Source organism: Chelonia mydas, chromosome 13, assembly GCF_015237465.2.
Source record: "Chelonia mydas isolate rCheMyd1 chromosome 13, rCheMyd1.pri.v2, whole genome shotgun sequence".
NCBI lineage: Eukaryota > Metazoa > Chordata > Testudines > Cheloniidae > Chelonia > Chelonia mydas.
Window position 1 is genome coordinate 25715277 of NC_051253.2, and position 19360 is coordinate 25734636.

Genomic DNA, 19360 nt, shown 5'->3' on the forward strand with positions numbered 1-19360 from the left:
TGTTCCCCAAGGGTCAGTCCTAGGACCAATCCTATTCAACTTATTCATAAATAATCTGGAGAAAGGGGTAAACAGTGAGGTGGCAAAGTTTGCTGATGATACTAAACTGCTCAAGATAGCTAAGACCAAAGCAGATTGTGAAGAACTTCAAAAAGATCTCACAAAACTAAGTGATTGGGCAACAAAATGGCAAATGAATTTTAATGTGAATAAATGTAAAGTAATGCACATTGGAAAAAATAACCCCAACTATACATACAATATGAGGGGCTAATTTAGCAACAACTAATCGGGAAAGAGATCTCGGAGTCATCGTGGATAGTTCTCTGAAGACGTCCACGCAGTGTGCAGCGGCAGTCAAAAAAGCAAACAGGATTTTAGGAATCATTAAAAAAGGGATAGAGAATAAGGTGGAGAATATCTTATTGCCCTTATATAAATCCATGGTACGCCCACATCTTGAATATTTCTTACAGATGTGGTCTCCTCATCTCAAAAAAGATATACTGGGATAAGAAAAGGTTCAGAGAAGGGCAACTAAAATGATTAGGGGTTTGGAACGGGTCCTATATGAGGAGAGATTAAAGAGGCTCGGACTTTTCATCTTGGAAAAGAGGAGACTAAGGGGGGGATGTGATAGAGGTATATAAAATCATGGGTGGTGTGGAGAAAGTGAATAAGGAAAAGTTATTTACTTGTTCCCATTATATAAGAACTAGGGGCCACCAAATGAAATTAATGGGCAGCAGTTTTAAAACAAATAAAAGTTCTTCTTCACACAGCAGAGTCAACCTGTGGAACTCCTTGTGTGAGGAGGTTGTGGAGGCTAGGACTATAACAGGGTTTAAAAGAGAACTAGATAAATTCATGGAGGATAAGTCCATTAATGGCTATTAGTCAGGATGGGTAGGGAATGGTGTCCCTAGCCTCTGTTTGTCAGAGGGTGGAGATGGATGGCAGGAGAGAGATCACTTGATCATTACCTGTTAGGTTCGCTCCCTCTGGGGCACCTGGCATTGGCCACTGTCGGCAGACAGGATACTGGGCTGGATGGACCTTTGGACTGACCCAGTATGGCAGTTTTTATGTTATTACTTTCCTGCTGGAGGTGCAGAGAAGGATAGTGGGGCTTTCTCAAGTCTTAATTTAAGGCAGGTGTATTGAATTCTAGAGATCTTTCCCCCAGAAGTTTATTCAGGCATTTAGTCAGTTTAATAGGTGTAAACAAAACAAAAATACACAATAAAACAAAAACCACAGTTTTAAACAGTAACTAAAAATCTCTTCTCTTAATTGTTCCGGGTTTTGTTTCCTCACTGCTTTAATACATGCGTTGTCATGCTACTCGTCCTCGGCTTTGATTGTCTCTAGTGTCTTCCAGGAGGAATATAAACAAGACCTGCATATGTGTGCATATTGTATCACACACACAACTATACTGAAATAACATTAAGGTTGCAAAGTTAAGAAATGATAGGCCTATAGTTGCCTGTGCATTCTTAATTCAGTTCTCTTGTGAGTATGCATTATAATAAAGTGTTTAATTACATGATCGCATACTATTTTGTGCAGGCCCCCTGCCTCATTCAGTACATAGGATGGGCCCGCCCTGGGGATGAATCAAGGTTCTATAGGGAAAGAGGATGTTGTCTTTAGGCCTCCTGCTTTGTTTGCTGCAGAAGCTGAAAGATGTGTAGCGAATTAAGTAGGGGACTGCAGGAAGCATAGGCGCTGACTTCTGCTCCTGCTGGCGGGTGCTCAACTCCCATCAGCCCCCGGCCCTGCCCCCACTCCACCCTGTCCACGAGGCCCCGCCCCCGTGGCCCCGCCTCCTCCCACTTCTGCCCTGTCCCTATTCCAATGCCTGCCTCAAATCCCTGCCCCAGCCCCGCCTCTTTCCCGCCTCCTCCCCTGAGCACACCACGTTCCCGATCCTCCCCCTCCCTCCCAGCATGCCGCTAAACAGTTGTTTGGCGGCGGCTAGGCAGGAAGCACTGAGAGGTAGGCAGAGGAGTGGGGACGCGGTGCGGTCGGGGTGAGTGGGGGGAGCTTGGCTGCTAGTGGGTGCAGAATACCCACTAATTTTTCCCTGTGGGTGCTCCAGCCCCGGAGCACCCATGGAGTCAGTGCCTATGGCAGGAAGAGAAAGAATGGTCTCATGGTTCTGGCAGTTAAATGCTGCCTTAGAGAACTGGATTCTATTCCTGCCTCTACCAGAGTTCCTACGTAAGTCAGTTAAACCAGACTTTTCACAAGTGGGCACTGCATGTGTATTCCTCATTTTCTGAGTGCTTGACTTGCACACTCAGCTGCAACTGAAGTCAATGGAAGCTGTTCTTTGGCAATATATAATGCTGAGTATTCTGAAAAATCGGATCCTAATTGAGTGCTCAAAATTAGTTGACATTATGACATTAATTGCTCTGTGCCTCAGTTCCTTATCTGTAAAATGGTAATATAATAACTCACTTCACAAGGGTGTTGCGAAAATAAATTCATTAGTGTTTGTGAAGCACTCTGATACTGTAGTGATGAGCACCATGGAAAAGCCCATGAGGAGATAATCATTCTGTTTTCAGAACAAGGTTTCACTGAACACCATCAATCCTGTGCCTTGAATGAGGCAGAGGTCCTATACTAAAATTAGTATGCAATTATGTAATTAAAGACTGTATCTTAATGTATCCACACACGGGGCGTGAACTAAGGTACAGTCTTAATTCTGGCATTCCTAACTTCTGAGTGCTGGACTTTACAGCCTTAATAGTTTGTTGGTATACTTTTTGGGTGTATTTTAAATATATACATAATATATATACAGCAGAAGTCTAAGCTCATCTTATTTTTTTTTAAAAAGCTCTTTCAGAGGGTGGTGGGTTTTTCTTTTCCTTTTAAGAAAGGAGTCAACTCATTTTCCCCCCACCACCCCCGCCCCCCGTTTTGCAAATGACCTTTAAGCTCTGCCCTGTAGTTTTCATGCAGACTAAGAGACTGGACTGCTACCAAAAACTGATGTATATCCTGACGTGAAGTCAGCAGTTCTGAGCTATAAAGGTTTTGATAGATGCTTCTGAATATCGTATTAACCTTGAAATGGTGTGTTCCTTACAATCCTTGTGGCACCTTAGAGACTAACCAATTTATTTGACCATAAGCTTTCGTGAGCTACCGCTCACTTCATCGGATGCATACTGTGGAAAGTGTAGAAGATCTTTCCAAAGTATGCATCCGATGAAGTGAGCTGTAGCTCACGAAAGCTTATGGTCAAATAAATTGGTTAGTCTCTAAGATGCCACAAGTGCTCCTTTTCTTTTTGTGAATACAGACTAACACGGCTGTTACTCTGAAACCTTACAATCCTGTCTATGTTAGGAAATTTCATCTGTTGCTAACAATGACTTTCAGGAATTGGGTCCTCTTAACTGGTCAAAGCACATTAGAAGAGTGTGATTTGTCAAGTGCTGTAATGTGCTGTGCGATAACTGCTCCATGTAGAACTTGCTGGCGTGATCTAGGTACCTTTTAGTTTGCACCAGCACGGTCTACCCAGGACAGTCAGAGCTTAGCATATTAAAGCAATTTACAAATCACACTCTTCTAATGCCCTTTACCTTGCCATTTAGACAAGCTCTTAGATTACAATTGTGACCTAACTGTATCCTAGTAGGGTTTATTTTTATTTTATACAATTTGTAGCTCCAGCAATATCAGGAACATTAAACAAGAATTCGTAGAATGTCAGCCACGCAAAACCAAGTGGAAAGAACCAAACATTAAGGACCCAAATAGATTCTAGGTCTGTCAGGAGTCCGAAGATCTTTGTCAAATCCAAATATGTATATTGCAGTTTGTAAAGAAGGATGGTTCAAATCTCATCTGTTCATAGATCAGTGTAGCTAGCCAAAGGGTAAGCTTTGTTGGGTAAGATGATGATTGTGGACTTCCATTCGCTATGACTTTTGTTATGACTCCTGGGTAACTGAGTACCTATTGCATTTTCGAACCCTGGAATTGCCTTTGGCTTGGTTAAAAACTTGCCATTTCATTCTATCTCCATATAAAAATATTGGAGAACTAACTAACTATTTAAGGAATGTTTTTAAATTTTACAATTTCCTGGCAGTGTCTAACCACAAGCATTTTGTCTGCAAAGTAGTGCTTTGGGATCAATACCAGGTGCTCTCCCTTTTCTGGTACTGGGATGAGAGTGTCATTGATTTTTAACTGGTTACCTTTACAGGTCAACTTGAGTACTTCTGATAGTCAAGTTCTGAAGAATTCTGTGAACCAACTCCCTTGAGTTTTCTCTGGCAGACCAACAGTCCTGATATTACGATGGCTACGATTTTCAAGATCAGCTTGTTTGTCTTGCAACCCCTGATACTGGGTCGCCTGGTGGGTTGTTTATTTTCTTGTTGGCAGCCTCTGTGTGCTTTCCATGGTGGCAGTGGAAAAGTTGGCTCCTTTATTCTGTCTGTATTCTTTGTAACTTCAGCAGCCAGGGTTTCAAAGAGTTCTGTAGCCTTCTCTGATTTGGCATCTATTGCTTTCATTTTTATAATTAGTCTTCTCCAAGGTGCCCTGAACTGCTCAAAATATCTGTTGACAAGGACACCTTGACACTCACACCTAACTCTCTTGCAATGGTTGCCTCTAAATTTGAATCTGTATTGGTTTTCTTTATCAAATGGCTGGTCCCCCTCCAGTAATGCTTTAGGAAAATCTTACTACAGGTATTAGCTATAATAGAAGTTTTTGAGGGCCAATATCAATATAAAATTATAAAGCATACTGTTAGTGCTGCATATATAGCTGCATAAAATTAAGAAAAGTTACATCAGAGTGCAAGGACCATTCTATCTGTCTGCCATAACTCTTCCTGCCTGATTCATGTCTCCTCTTTAATGCTTTAAATATTTGTGGCTAGAGAGAGAAGGGAAGAAAATTGGAAGCATGCTGCCTTAGTTCTACTGCTGCTACCTGTATCCTACCATCTATTGCTCAAAATGGTGTGTGTGGTAGTTTTGGTAGTGGTGAAGACACTACGGTGGAGTCGCAATGATATCTCCAGCTGTAGTGGAGGCCGTTGGTGGTCTTCTGAGCAGCTTCAGGGTTGCTGCCCTTCTCCCTCTCTTCCAGTTCTGCTTTCTTTTGAAGAGACCAGGAGGGTGAAATAATATCTTTTATTGGACCAACAGACAGTTACTGTTGTACCACAGTATCTTAGAATAATCTGCACTGGGATCACATGTAAGAAATGTAACACAATAGCACTTTACTGTCCTTGTTCCCCTAGAAAATAATTTCTAGTGCTCAGATTATGTATCATGATTTTGGTTTAGTTGCCCAGTTGTACCTATTTTACAATGCATTATTATTATTATTTCCTTCAAAGCATCTCCTTAACGTCTGACTGGCTTGCATTGCTGGAAAATAGCCATGGTTTTGGATGATCTACCTAACTTAAAAGAAACCTACACTTCCTTGCTCTCCTCAACTATGGAAGACTTAGAGGTGGATTTTGACTCCAGACTGGAAGAAGATGACCTGAAACAGGATGGTACTTGTGAAGGTTCCACCATCTTTGTCGCTTTTAAAGGAAATATAGATGACAGAGACTTTAAACAGAAACTGGATATCATATTGAAGAATGTACCTGGTCTTTTACACATGGGTAATCCATTTTCTTGTCACTTTTCAACTTCTGTTTCCTTTTCTCTCTCTCACACATGCACATCATATTCTAAATTAAGGTACTCTGGACCACTGGTTCCCAAACTAGGGGCGCCGCTTGTTAAGGGAAAGCCCCAGGCGGGCCGGGCTGGTTTGTTTACTTGCCACATCTGACGGTTCAGCTGATCGCGGCTCCCACTGGCCGCTGTTCGCCGCTCCAGGCCAATGGGGGCTGCCAGAAGGGCGGCCAGCACGTCTCTCGGCCCGTGCCGCTTCCCCACAGCCCCCATTGGCTGAGAACGGCAAACCGTGTACAGTGGGAGCCGCGATAGCCCGAACCTGTGGACGTGGCAGGTAAACAACCGGCCCGGCCCGCCAGGGGCTTTTCTTGAACAAGTGGCCCCCCCTTGTTTGGGAACCACTGCTCTAGACTGTAATAAATTATTGGGATTATTTTTTTTTGTAAAAGTTTACAGTACTTTTCCTCTGGACAGCATAGAGCGAAAACGTGTTCTGAAATTCTTTAGCTGCTTAATATCATTATGATTGTATTATTGGTTCAGCATTTTTCCTCCCACTTATTGAATTCCCCTATCCTACTGTCAACTTTTTAACTCTCTTTTCACCAAAAGTTACATACATATTTGTTTTATAGTGTTTTGGCCCATGTCCTGTCTGCACCCATAGATTTTCTGAGATACCCTGGAATTGTGTATGCAGCTGAAAACTTCCTACAGCTTCCCTTTAATGTGGCTATTATTAATACCAGCAAAGAGGTCCATAATATGTGCTGGTTTTCCCCAGGATCTTCACTATTTTTGTCAGTCATTTCTTATAGTCTTTTAAAATAGTTTTTATTGCATACTTTTTGTAGATACCAGGCTTACTATGACTTTTTAAGGTTCTTTCCAGCTATTAGAGAACTTTAGTTCTTTAGAATAAAGATCTGTGTAAGGAATTTTACTCTTTTTTGGGTTTGTCTAAACAAGAAAGTTTTACCAGTTGTACCAGGTATAATTAAATTAAGCTATAAACGAAATTTAAGTTTTTTAATGGTATGAACCCCTGTGTGGATGTTCTTATTCCAATATAAGTGGATTTTTTGGTTTAGCTTAAACGTCTTCCCAAGCAACATAAGATAAACTGAATAAGGAGGCTATACCCATATAACTATAGCAGTTTAAAATGACACCTTTTTTACACCAGTATAATTTCCCCATGAAGACATGCTTTATTGTAAGAGGCTCTTTCTCCTTAATGCATTTCCCCTATGGAATGTTTTTGTGCTACACCCCTTTGGATTCTCTGGGGGGTAGACTCTCAGAAATCTGTCTCAGATTCTGTGGAAGGTTCTTTTTCTTGCTCCACATGTTTGAATTAAGATTCGACCCCTCTATTCCATCTAGTCAGTTTTGTGTGTTTGAATATTGGACCATTTACGCTATCGGTCAGAGTTTTAAATATTTCCTGCGTTATCCTGGACCTCTTTCCGCAGTGTAGGGTAATTAGTAATTATAATTGATCTACCAATTCTAGAGTGCTCCCCCAAAAAATCCTTTTCACCTCGTGTTAATCTCCTCCTTCTGTACCTTAGTCAGGAACTGATCCATCAATTTCAGTGAGAATTGGTGTTATACCAATAAAATAAAAACCAGCAGGATCTTATTAAAGGGGAAAAGGCAAAATGCCACATTTATTGTGAATACAGAAAGAATCCTAGTAAGCAGTTCGTTATAGCTATAACATTCCATTCAATTTCATATTTATTCACACACACACACACACACACACACACACACACACACACACACACACACACACACACACACACACACACACACACATTCTGCAAGGTTGTTATCATAGTTACCAGCCTTAGAGTTGCTCATGCCAAGCCACAAGTGGCCTGGACATTAGGAGGGAGCAGGGCCTTACCAGATGCTCATCTGATGCTCCTGGAAGTTGGTTTGCAGAATCAGACCCCAAAGTTCTCACTTTCTAGAGTGCATTTTTATAGGAATTTCTTCCTATGCCAATCTATGGGAATTGCTTCATCATGCTGTTGCTCAATCAATCAGCAGATGGCTCATTCCTGACGGCTCCGTGCTGCCAGATGTTATCCTGTTCTTTGGTTCTCCCATTCTTGAGGCTGTTGGGTGGATTCTAGCCTGCCCTCCGGGGGCCCCCTGGTTATTTCCACTTGACGCCTTCTTCAGCCAATGGACACTGGATTCTTAGGCTGGCACCTCCCTGATCATTCAGTTATTATCCGCATCCATCCACATACATCCTCTATCTCTATTTTAATCACAATTGTTAACAAAGCGAGATGAATACAACAAAAGTGTGGGGAGTCTCTGGGTGCTGTTTCTGTTGTTACAGAGTATTGCTTTGAGTCTCTCTCTGTGTGAGTAGTTGTTGTTACAAAGACTTGCTTTGAGAACAGACTCTGTCTTAGAATGTACTAACACAATTAGCAGCTTGCAAGTTTCACACATAGAGGGAGAGAAACAGTACCAAAAACCAAGAGACCTCTTAATTAGTAATACCCTGGAATTTAAACTATGGGGAATCAAACACATTTGTGATTTTAATACAGAACTTCTTTAATATGATCCAACATTGGGAGTCTTTTCATTGCCTTTAGTAAACACTAGGGTGGATCTGTATTTAATTTGAGCAAATCCCACTCTATTATAGCATATATTATAAACTATGGCATAGGTGCTTTAGAAGAAGTGAAGGAATTGGTTTTAAAAATGCATGGTTCTGTGTGAAACTAAAACTTTTAAAATTAATGTGAACGAGTGGCAAATTGTTTAAGCTGATTTTTAGAACAAAATAGAGCTCCGAAAGTATAGGGGATATAAACTGCATCTTTGTGAGACATGTATAAGAACCTGAGATAAATAGTATTTGAAAAGCAAGAAGGGAAAATGAATCACTAATAACTAGGTATATTAAAACCAGTAATGAGATCTTTTAAATGTTTTTTTAGAAGTATAAAATGAGATCCAACAAGGTTTTTGATAGGATAGAACAATAAAGAGCTATTGATGAAAGAAAAGGAAATGGCAGAAGAATTAGTTCTTTACATCAATGTGAAAGGGAGGATTAAATAATTTACCCTTGAGGCAATGTCTGCGGATACGAAAGAGGATAAACAGTACAATAGAGATGTCTTTCTGCTGTTACAGTAATCATTTGGCTGAGACACTAAGCACTTGGTAGTGATGGATTATTACATTCACAAGTGATATGATATTAAGGAATAAATAATTAACAAATTTAGTAAGTCTTTTGTTACTATGGGAAATATCAAGTGATTGGGAAACAGCAACCATAGGCCCAAATTGTAAAGAGACTTTCCTGAACAAGTTAAAAATTATAGCTCTGTACATCTATCTTAGGAATAAAATTTTTAGATGATTTTAATGTATTGCATAGTGACATGCTTTGGATAAGTATAACTTAAATAACTGTATCCAGGATGATTTGCCTTTCACCTATCTATTCTGGTTCTTACCTGTTACTTTTCCAATAATTGATGATCTACGTAGAGGGGACTGAATAGATTCAATGTAGCTAGCTTTCTGAAAAACCTGTAGGTTTTACATATGTTTGTTGTATATGCTGTCTAAATATGAGTTGAGTATAACAAAAGAGGTTAAGCAAGTTAGTTGAAGTTAAGGATGTGTATTCTTCACAGATGCTACTGGTAAGTTTCAGAGCCACATATATAGTGAAGACTATTACAGGAATGAAAAACTGACTGTCTGGAACTCCTCTTCTCTGTATAGCCATTTATTTTGAATAGTTACACCGTTTCAAACCAGTCTACACAAAAAAAGTTTTAATTTTCTGATAGCCTCTCTGAGTTACTATGTTGGCCATGGTGTGCTGGTTTTCATCTCTGTGGTTCTTTATGAAGTTGACTTTTTGGGAAAATAACTGGTATGGTTTGGCATGATTACACAGCTGTATGGGAAAACTTCCCCATCTCCACATATTGGAATAACCATTGACAATCTTGAAAGCCAAATAGGTAGCTCGGTTTTCATCTTTGTTCTGATACGCTATTACATTGTTTGTTTGAAAAATGACTTAATACTCCATTTTATTTTTCTTTTAACTAAGAATCCAACAAGTTAAAATTGCAGAAGGTAGAACCCTGGAACAGTGTACGTGTTACATTTAATATACCCCGTGAAGCTGCAGAGCGGCTGCGAATTCTGGCTCAGAGCAACAACCAGCAGCTCCGTGACTTGGGAATTCTCTCTGTTCAGATTGAAGGTACGTCACACCTCTTGTTAAGAGGCACTAAAATTGTGGCTATGCTAAAACTGCAGTATTGATAAGCAATTTTTGTGCTTGAGAATGGGCTTCGCAGACATTCTGAAACTTTAGTTTAGAAAAATGTCTTCCTTTGTTTTCTGAAGCAGTCCGTTTTTCTGTAGCTGTATTGAAACAACACTTACTTTGTTTGTTCCTTCAGGAGTAAGTTTACATGTAATAGTTACTTGAGTTTGAAATTCTGTAGAAGGTGTTTCTGAATGTCATTACCAACATGTTACTGAGGGATTGTACACACTGCCGCTTATGTCAGTATAATTTATGTTGCTCATGGGTGTGAATAAGCGACATAAGTTACACCAACCTAAGCTCTGGTGTGGATAGTGCTGTGTCGGCAGGAGAGCTTCTCCCGCTGATATAGCTACTGCGTCTTGTAGAGGTGGTTTTATCATGTTGACGGGAGAGCTCTCTCCTGACATCATAGAGCATCTTCCCCAGATGTGGTACAGCGGCGCAGCTGCATCGGTGCCACTGTAGTGCTTCTAATGTAGATTAGCCCTTATCTTTTTAAAAAAAAATTGCATATTTTCATGCTGTTGTCTAAGGTGAAGCTTTCCTCTTAAAATCAGTGGCTTTCATAATTAAAGTTGCACTCCTGGCTGATCCTACAAGAACAAGCCCAGAGCACAGTATGCAAGGTTCAAACCCAGGGCATGTAGCTCGTCAGTCTTTTTGCCTCAGGATGCTCCATTCTTCGCTTATTAAAGACCACAATTCAATTTTCAATATATTGACTGCATACTTGAGGAGTGGGCAAGAGTAGTGTGTGTTACATAATCACCCTATATTCCAAAGTGCAAAGTAGCTCAAAATTTGACACCATCTTTAAATGCTGCTTTGTAGGTTGGTTCCTTTCTCTCCCTTGTCCTCCCACCCCACGTATATAATTTAACTTCATAGATTGTGTATTACTTCCAGGTGAAGGTGCCATCAACTTGGCTTTAGGTCAAAATAGAAGTCAAGATGTCAGGATTAATGGGCCCATGGGAGCAGGCAATTCAATACGAATGGAGACAGGATTTCCCATTCAAAGTGGCCAAGGTAAGTTAAATTTAGTGTTACACATTATTACATTTATTACTAAGCTTATCATGATTGTAGCAGCAGTTGCTAGTAGAGTTGTAACTCCAATAAGTAATATGCATACCAGTTCCCCTGCTGTCAGTGTCCCATCCCATGTAAAATATCCAGTGTGTGCATACTTGTATGTTGTTACCTCCCACAAGTAGCCATGCTAGTAAATTTCAGTTGAATGTCCAGATAGTGAATACAAAAGGTGCATGATCACAGAAAAGTGAATTCATATGAAAATTAGCACAGATTCCCACAATACATTTTTGTATTATTCATCCAGTTTTACTGCTGCTTTAGTATGGCTGTTTTCCTGTACATTAACATTGTTGTAATGAAGAACTATTTCTCATCCAAGTTGTATGCTTAAACAAAAACTGCATATATACCATCCATTATCCTGTCATGCCAGTATAACTCATAAATTGCAGGAAGTCACACTATTGAATAAGTTAAAGGAAAATCGTTCTGTAATAAAGTATTCTAATAGTTGCATTTCATTACAAAGCAAAGTAAATAATTTTAAAACAATTAAAATAGGATTTAATACAACTTTTTAAAAAATTAACAAATAGGGAGCTTTCATTGACATTCTAATGTACAGTAGATTTGGACAATGTAGCTATCCACTGGAATGAATGGAAAAGAAATTTACATATTGCAAATTGTGGGTGGAAATCTGGTTAATTTAAGAGAATTAAATCACTGTAATTAACAAAAAATGTAAAATAGACTATTACTTCCACTATGAAAATCTTTGAGCTTCATTTCCTAGGTCTCAGTGTACTTTGCATGGAAAGTTAGAGATTTGGGTGCCTAATTCCCGTAGACATTTTTGAAAAATCTCAGCCTGAGTGAAACCATGAAGTTTTTTTCTCCAAATATCTCTTCATATGGTCCTTTTCTCTCCATCTCCTTAATGCTTTTCTAGAGCCCAGAGTATATGTGTAACTTCTTACAAGTGAGCAGTCCTGTTCAAGTCAATGGGATTACGTTTGTGTAAAGTTATGCACATGGTTAAAGCTTTATGGGATCAGGAGCTAGATTTGTATGTGTGGGATTCAGAATACTTTCCCAAAAGTTCACTTAGATAAGTGTTTTGTTTTGTTTTTACCTTCTGTGTAGCACAGAAAAAAAAATCAAAGGTACATTATTGTAACTAGAGTATATTTGCCACAGGCTCATGGAAGTCAGACTGGTTCTCCATTCCCTTTTTTTCCTTGAACTTTGACTTTTTTATTATTTGGGGGATAGGGCTGCCAATGATGCTTGTGGCCATTTTTTCCTAACACAAGAAAAGAGAAGAATCTACCATTCCCACTACAAATCCATTCTGCAGAGAGGTTGAAGACTTCAGGAAAGAAATCACTTTGAATTAACATATTCTGATTTTAAAATAATATTTCTGTCAATGAGGAATCTAGGTCGTCTGGAGGAATGACATGAGAATTTGTAATCCTCAGGTCCTGAGTCCTAATCCTGGTTCTGCCACTGATTTGGAGTGTGGCTTTGAGCAAGTCACTTTACCTCTTTTGCCGCTCATCTGTAACATAAAGAAAATACATATGAATACTTTGCAAGGTGTATTTTGATAATGTTTGTACAGCTTTTTGAATGTGTAAAGTGCATTATACATTATTACTTGGTTCAATATTACCAAAAACGTCAGCTGCAAATTTTTCAAAGGTCTTCTGAGTTCAAATTTTTACTTTAATTAAAGCTAATTTTTCTTTGAAGAGAGAAGCTAATGAATACATTTGGAGTAAAGTTGTCTGTTACCCTAGAATCTGAAGTTTTCAGGGTAAGAAGTGCTTCTCCCCAGAAGTAAGAGGAGGAATATATATAGCTTTGCTGGTTAATAGTTCAGTCACTGTAAGATTTAGGCTGCTACAGATTTTTTTTTCCTGTTGATTCAGTACCAAAGCAATAAGTTAAACTTAAATGTTTTATTTACATTGTAGATGTTTTGTTTTATTTACAGATCTAGACACATGAAAACATGCTTTGAATGACCTTTTGGTATTTCTGAACACACTAAGGGAGGTGACCATCTTGCTGGAAAAAGTGATAAGCAAATCAATGTCAATATGGAAGTCACATGTAAGAGACTAAATTGCCATCCCAGTAAAATATTAGCTTAACAGTCATAACGCACTTTAAAAATTAATCAAAAGTTTATGCCAGTTAAGTTTCCATCCTAGAGAAATATTAGTTCATCTAATCTATTTTTATATCCTGCTCCTCACTCTGGTACAGGGGCAGGCAAACTTTTTGGCCTGAGGGCCGCATCGGGTTTCCGAAATTGTATGGAGGGCTGGTTAGGGGAGGCTGAGCCTCCCCAAACAGCCAGGTGTGGGCTGGCCACCACCCCCTATCCGACCCCGCCCCCCTGCTTCTCACCCCCTGACAGCCCCCCCAGGACTCCTGCCCCATCCAACCCCCCCCCTCCCCCCCGTCCCCTGACCACCCCCGGAACCCCTGCCCCTGACTGCTCCCCACCGCCCCATCCAACCCCTCCTCTCATTCCTGACTGTCCCCCTGGGACCCCTGTCCCATCCAACCACCCCTTCTCCCTGTGCCCTGACTGCCCCCGGACCCCTGCCCCTGACTGCCCCCCGCCACCCCATCCAACCCCCCCTTCTCCTTCCTGACTGCCCCCCGATCCCTGCCACCATTCAACCCCTCTGTTCCCCGCCCTCTGACCGCACCGACCCCTATCCACACCCCCACCACCTGACCACCCTCCCTGAACTCCCCTGCCCTCTATCCAACCATCTGTGCTCCCTGCCTTCTGCCCACTTACCGCGCTGTCTGGAGCACCGGTGGCTGGCGGCGCTACAGACGCACCACCCAGAGCACCAGGACAGGCAGCCGCGGCTTTGCAGCCCTGCCGCCCAGAGCATTGCGCCGGCGGTGCAGTGAGCTGAGGCTCCTGGGGAGGAGCCGGGGGCTAGCCTCCTGGGCCAGGAGCTCAGGGGCTGGGTAGGAGGGTCCCGTGGGCCGTAGTTTGCCCCCCTCTGCTCTGGTAGCTAAGCACCTTTTTCAGTTTCTCATGTGAAGCTTTCATATTGCCATTGAGTCAGATATCACTTTTTTTTTTTTTAGCACAGTAGATGCCACCAGTGGTAGGTTCAGAAATTCCAATAGTATTTCGAAATATTCTTTGTACAAATACCTCCTTTTATTACTAGTGAGAATTTTCGTACTTCGCAAACTTTCAGACTGATAAGCTGACTAAAATGAATGGAGTTTTCATTAAGTAAGTTCAATTTGAGTCTTTTCTTGGGGAAGAATTCTTTACGTTTAAAGAAATGTTTTGTTTAATGAAAAATTGATAATGCTATTCTAACTGTTTTTGTTCTGAAACCAGTGTTATCCATTGTAGGTACAGTAATATGACCAACTGCATCTAAGATCTAACAAATAATGATTTTTAATTTTCTAGGGTTAATAAGAATGAACAACCCTGCAACTGTTATGATGTCCCAGAGTGGAAATGTTTCCTCTTCTATGATGGCAAGTGGAGCTAATGCAGAGCTGCAGCCCAGGACACCTCGACCTGCTTCACAGTCAGGTAAAAAAGAACATGTACAGCAATAGCATTTGTCTGTCACTATCGCTGTTACAGAGACAAGGAGGGGGAGGCGATATCTTTTATTGGACCAACTTCTGTTGGTGAGAGAGACAAGCTTTCAAAGTTACACAGCTTACAGAGCTCTTCTTCAGCTCTCGGTAAGCTCAAAACCTAGTCCCTCTCACCAACAGAAGTTGGTCGAATAAAAGAGATTACAACAACACCACATACAACTATTGTTATTGACAGTTTTTTACCCAAAGTACTTCTGACTTCTTTTTCCTTCAGCATACAGAGACATGAGTACACTCTGAAGGATATCACCAAAATTTGGTCCAGGGCTGTCCCCCTACTTTTCTAACAGACACCCCTCCTTGAATGATTTCTTCACTGGAAGAAAGTATTGTCATTACCTGGAAAGGTTTCTTCTATCAGATTTTAAACATTAGAAAAACCTTTAGTAACACAAATCTTGATGACCATTTTCAGAATTGTTTCTTACTGTAGTACTGTTAAAATATTTTTAGTTGCATCTGGAAAGGAAAGCTTCCCCACACTGTTGTTCCTCCTCTCTGCCTGGAGGGATCACCACTCAGGGTCAGAGAATAATATAGTTTTTGTGTGCTGTCAATTCTTAGGGTATATCTACACTGCAAAAACACACCAGGGGCAGCGCGTCCCAGAGCCCGGTATAACAGGGTGCCACTTGGAACTGGGGTACCACTGAGCCCGCCTGACCCACCAGCCAGGGCTCCCTTTCACACTGTGGTGCTGTGATAAGTTGCCATGCTCTCCTCTTTCACCAGCATACTCACAGATAGGGACACACCCCCTGCAGCTTCTCACACAAATGCTGAGATCAGCTCTGCCTGGGAAGGCTCAGCTAAGGCACCTCCCAGTTGTTAGGACATGCCCCTCTTGAGTGTAAACCCCAAGTTGTACCGTCTTGCACTGCACAGGAAACTGTACAGCGTAAGCTCCTAAAATTCGCCCCCTTCCTCAATGTGGAGAGAGATATGCAACAGCTTTCTGCCCCAAGGTATAATTTCCCCACACACTGGTTTTAGACAAAAACAAGTTTATTAACTACAAAAGATAGATTTTAAGTGATTATAAGTGATCAAGGCAGATTACCTTAGTAAATAAACAAAACCGCAAATTGAGCTTAACACACTGGACAGGTAGGATATGAATTAGCAAATTCTCACCCTGAATGATAAACAGGCTGGCAGATTCTTAAGGCACAAGCTGCCTTGGCTTTGCAGCTTGGCTTTCCCAGGTTTTCATACACAAGCTAAAAATCCCTCTAGCCTAGGATCATCACTTGCCACAGTTCAGTCCTTGCCCCTCAGGTGTTTCCAAGTGTGTTTTTGTAGGGAGAGTGAGGTCCTATCATGATGTCATTGTCGCCCTTTTATATCTTCTTTCCACTTGCTGGAAAGCTCTTTTGCTGTGACCTGGGTCAAACAGTTCCCATTCTGTAGTGCTGTTTCTGAGAGGTTTCTATTGTACACAGTTCCTGGGGTAATCCTTGTGCTTGTGTGCATTTCCTCAATAAGCTTTTAACATTGTTTGGTCTTTTTTACTGTTGTACCTGAAAGGCTGCTTGTGGATATTTTCAGTCTTACAACATGTTTCAGTAACATGTACATAGCCAAACTTCATAACTTCACATATGACGATAGCACATACAATCCAACGAGATATTAATGTCTAGCAAATCAAGACTTCTAGAATGATACTTCACAAGGCACACTTTGTATAAAACATATCCTAATTAAATGATTGTGGTGAATATTTGGATGCCAGGGTGTGTCACCCAGGTCTACAAACTTGGGCTTGCACTGCAGCTCTGAAAATCGCCATGTCAATGTTCCTGATGGGGCTATGAGACCCACCCGCCTCAGAACATTCACACGGCTATTTTTAGCACCATGGCCTGAGCCCCACAAACTCATTACTGAGACTACCAGCTAGGGTGATGGCATTTTTGTGATGTGGATCTGTCTACCTTTGTCTTTTTAGACTCTTTAGGATAGGGATGTTGTGTTTGGAAACATCTAATATATTTTCAGCTTTGCTACTATCCAAATAAGATATTTAGGCACCTAAATAAGTGGCCTGATTTCCCTTCTCCCCCCCCCCCCCCCCCCCCAGCCCCCAGAGGTGCAGCTCCTACTAGAGTCTCCTTTCCTTGGCCTTTTGCATTAGAATTCTTATTTTATACACTGCCATTGGTGGGTGTGGCACTTCTCAGCATGGGGACCGTATCACTTTGTGGAGCTTACATTTCGATATAATTATATATGAATCTATAATAAATTAATGATCATTAATACTATGGTAGGTAGGGCTAGGAAAAGGATGTGTAGGTTGAGGCAACAGTAAAATGAGAAGCAAATACGCCTCTTTGGGAAGTACAGTTTTTCAATGCAAGTCGACTGGAAGTTGAAGGCCTGATTTCTCTGCCTAGTTTTGCCACTGCAAGTTGTGTGAGTTTAGGACTATTGAGGCACAGAAAGGTTAAGTGACTTGCCCCTTTTTAAAATAGTCAGTATTCTTGTCCAGTTTTGTAAAATGCTTCTAAAATCCTTTTGATGTAAGGCACAAAGCAAAAGCAAAACATTATCATTTTTCTTTACAGAAAATATTAACTACTTCTCTGGAAATGTTATCTAATTACACTACCTTCATAATTTCTTGTTATTCCATCTTCACTTCAGAGTTGGGAGGTTTTTTGGTCCCAGTAAATATATATAAGGCTTATATAAGAATAGGTTTTTGGAGACCACAGTACTGTATTTATACCTTTCACAATGCTTATGATTAGAGTCTTAAGGTTGCCAGAAATTCTGGCTTCTCTTAGTGTACTAATTATTATATATATCGGAAAATTGGAATGCTGGAATGTGAATTTTTATTGGATTTCAAGTTCAGAGGAGAAAGCAAACGCAAGCAAGTAACTTACTCTTTCTTGTTTTCTATCTTTGGCTGCAGTGTATTATTTATTGTCACATTTGTTTGCTATTTTAATAGATTCAATGGATCCACTCTTGTCTGGACTAACTATCCAGCAGCAAAATCATCCATCTGGCTCTTTAGCACCTCAGATCCATTCAATGCAATCAGTTCCTGTAAACAGACAAATGAACCCAGCTAATTTTCAGCAACTGCAGCAACAGCCACAGCTGCAGCCACGTCCCCCCCAGCAACATCAGCAGCCACAACAGGGTATTCGACCTTCATTTACTACCCCAGCTCAGGTTCCAGTTCCTCCTGGTTGGAACCAGCTGCCTTCAGGAGCACTTCAACCTCCTCCAAGCCAAGGAACAATGGGTACTTTGACAGTAAACCAGGGATGGAAAAAGGCCCCATTGCCTGGACAAATGCAGCAACAACTCCAAGCAAGGCCATCTTTAGCAACAGTCCAGACTCCCTCCCACCCTCCACCTCCATACCCTTTTGGAAGCCAGCAAGCCTCTCAGGCTCATCCAAACTTTTCTCAAATGAACAACCCTGGTCAATTTACTGCTCCGCAGATGAAAAATCTTCAGGGGGGGCCCTCACGGGTTCCTACACCACTACAGCAACCCCACCTGACCAGCAAATCTCCTGCTTCTTCTCCCTCCTCCTTCCAGCAGGGATCTCCTGCATCTTCTCCAACAGTTAACCAAACACAGCAGCAGATGGGACCAAGGCCTCCTCAGAATAATGCACTTCCCCAGGGATTTCAACAGCCTGTCAGTTCTCCTGGTCGTAATCCTATGGTGCAACAGGGGAATGTACCCCCCAACTTCATGGTGATGCAGCAGCAAAACCAAGGTCCCCAAGGTTTACATCCTGGCTTAGGAGGTAAGAAAATCAGACCTTTCTGTCATCAGAAATAAAAGTTACATTATAAAAAGACAGCTAGAACTTATATCCAGATTGTTACTTTAAAAAAAGTAGTTTAAAAACCCTTTCCATTGAATAAGTACATAACTTATCTCAGCTTTCCCCTTCCAAACTGCTGATGTATCCCCATGACTCTCTCCTCACTTGTTTTCCTCCATGTCATCCCCTTCCTAACATTTGTACTCTTTTCTCTCTGCCTTCAAGGTATGCTACTGTATTCTTTTCTAAAATTCACACCTCCTTTGACGTCACCTCCCTCACTATCTTCTTCCTTCTCTTTTGTCTACTCATGCTTCCTCAGTTTTCTCCTCTTTAGCTCTCTTCTTGATCCTCTGCTTCTACTGCATCACTCCAGACACTACTTTAACTACGGGCACTAAGGACCTGTTTTTGGCCAGATCCCACATCCCTTTTCTTGTTGTCTTCCACCTGTCTGTTGCCTTCAAGAGCCTCCTCCTAGACTTTTTTTACTGTTTAGGCGTTTGTAGTTTTGTGCTAGACTGGATCTCATACTTTCTCTGAACATTCCTTCAGCATTTCCCTGAATGGCAGCATTCAGTTCATCATATCTGTTCTCCTCAACATTCAAGCTGTTGCTAAATCCTGCTGGGTTTTTTATTTCCAAAAACATCCATCTAACTCCATCCCTACTGCTAAAACTTTTGTCAATACTCTAGTAATCTCTTTCCTTGCCTAATGCACCATCCACTGTGGCTTCCCAGGTTCTCATATTGTACACCTGAAGTCTATCCAATAGGCTGTTCCATGCCTCTTGCTCCAACCAAATCTCTCATC

General features: G+C 41.1%; 1 protein-coding gene across 4 annotated transcripts in view; it reads left to right on the forward strand.

Annotated features, from left to right (window-relative positions):
* The window catches only part of NCOA6 (nuclear receptor coactivator 6), a 72148-nt gene that overhangs the window by 14774 nt on the left and 38014 nt on the right, over positions 1-19360 (forward strand). For all 4 annotated transcript variants that reach the window (XM_037915969.2, XM_037915968.2, XM_037915970.2 and 1 more), the window contains 6 exons: positions 4241-4395; positions 5396-5674; positions 9811-9966; positions 10945-11067; positions 14543-14671; positions 17708-18523. In XM_037915969.2, coding sequence (XP_037771897.1) covers positions 5440-5674; positions 9811-9966; positions 10945-11067; positions 14543-14671; positions 17708-18523 — 1459 coding nt within the window. In that variant the 5' untranslated portion in view covers positions 4241-4395; positions 5396-5439. The remainder of the gene's footprint in view (positions 1-4240; positions 4396-5395; positions 5675-9810; positions 9967-10944; positions 11068-14542; positions 14672-17707; positions 18524-19360) is intronic.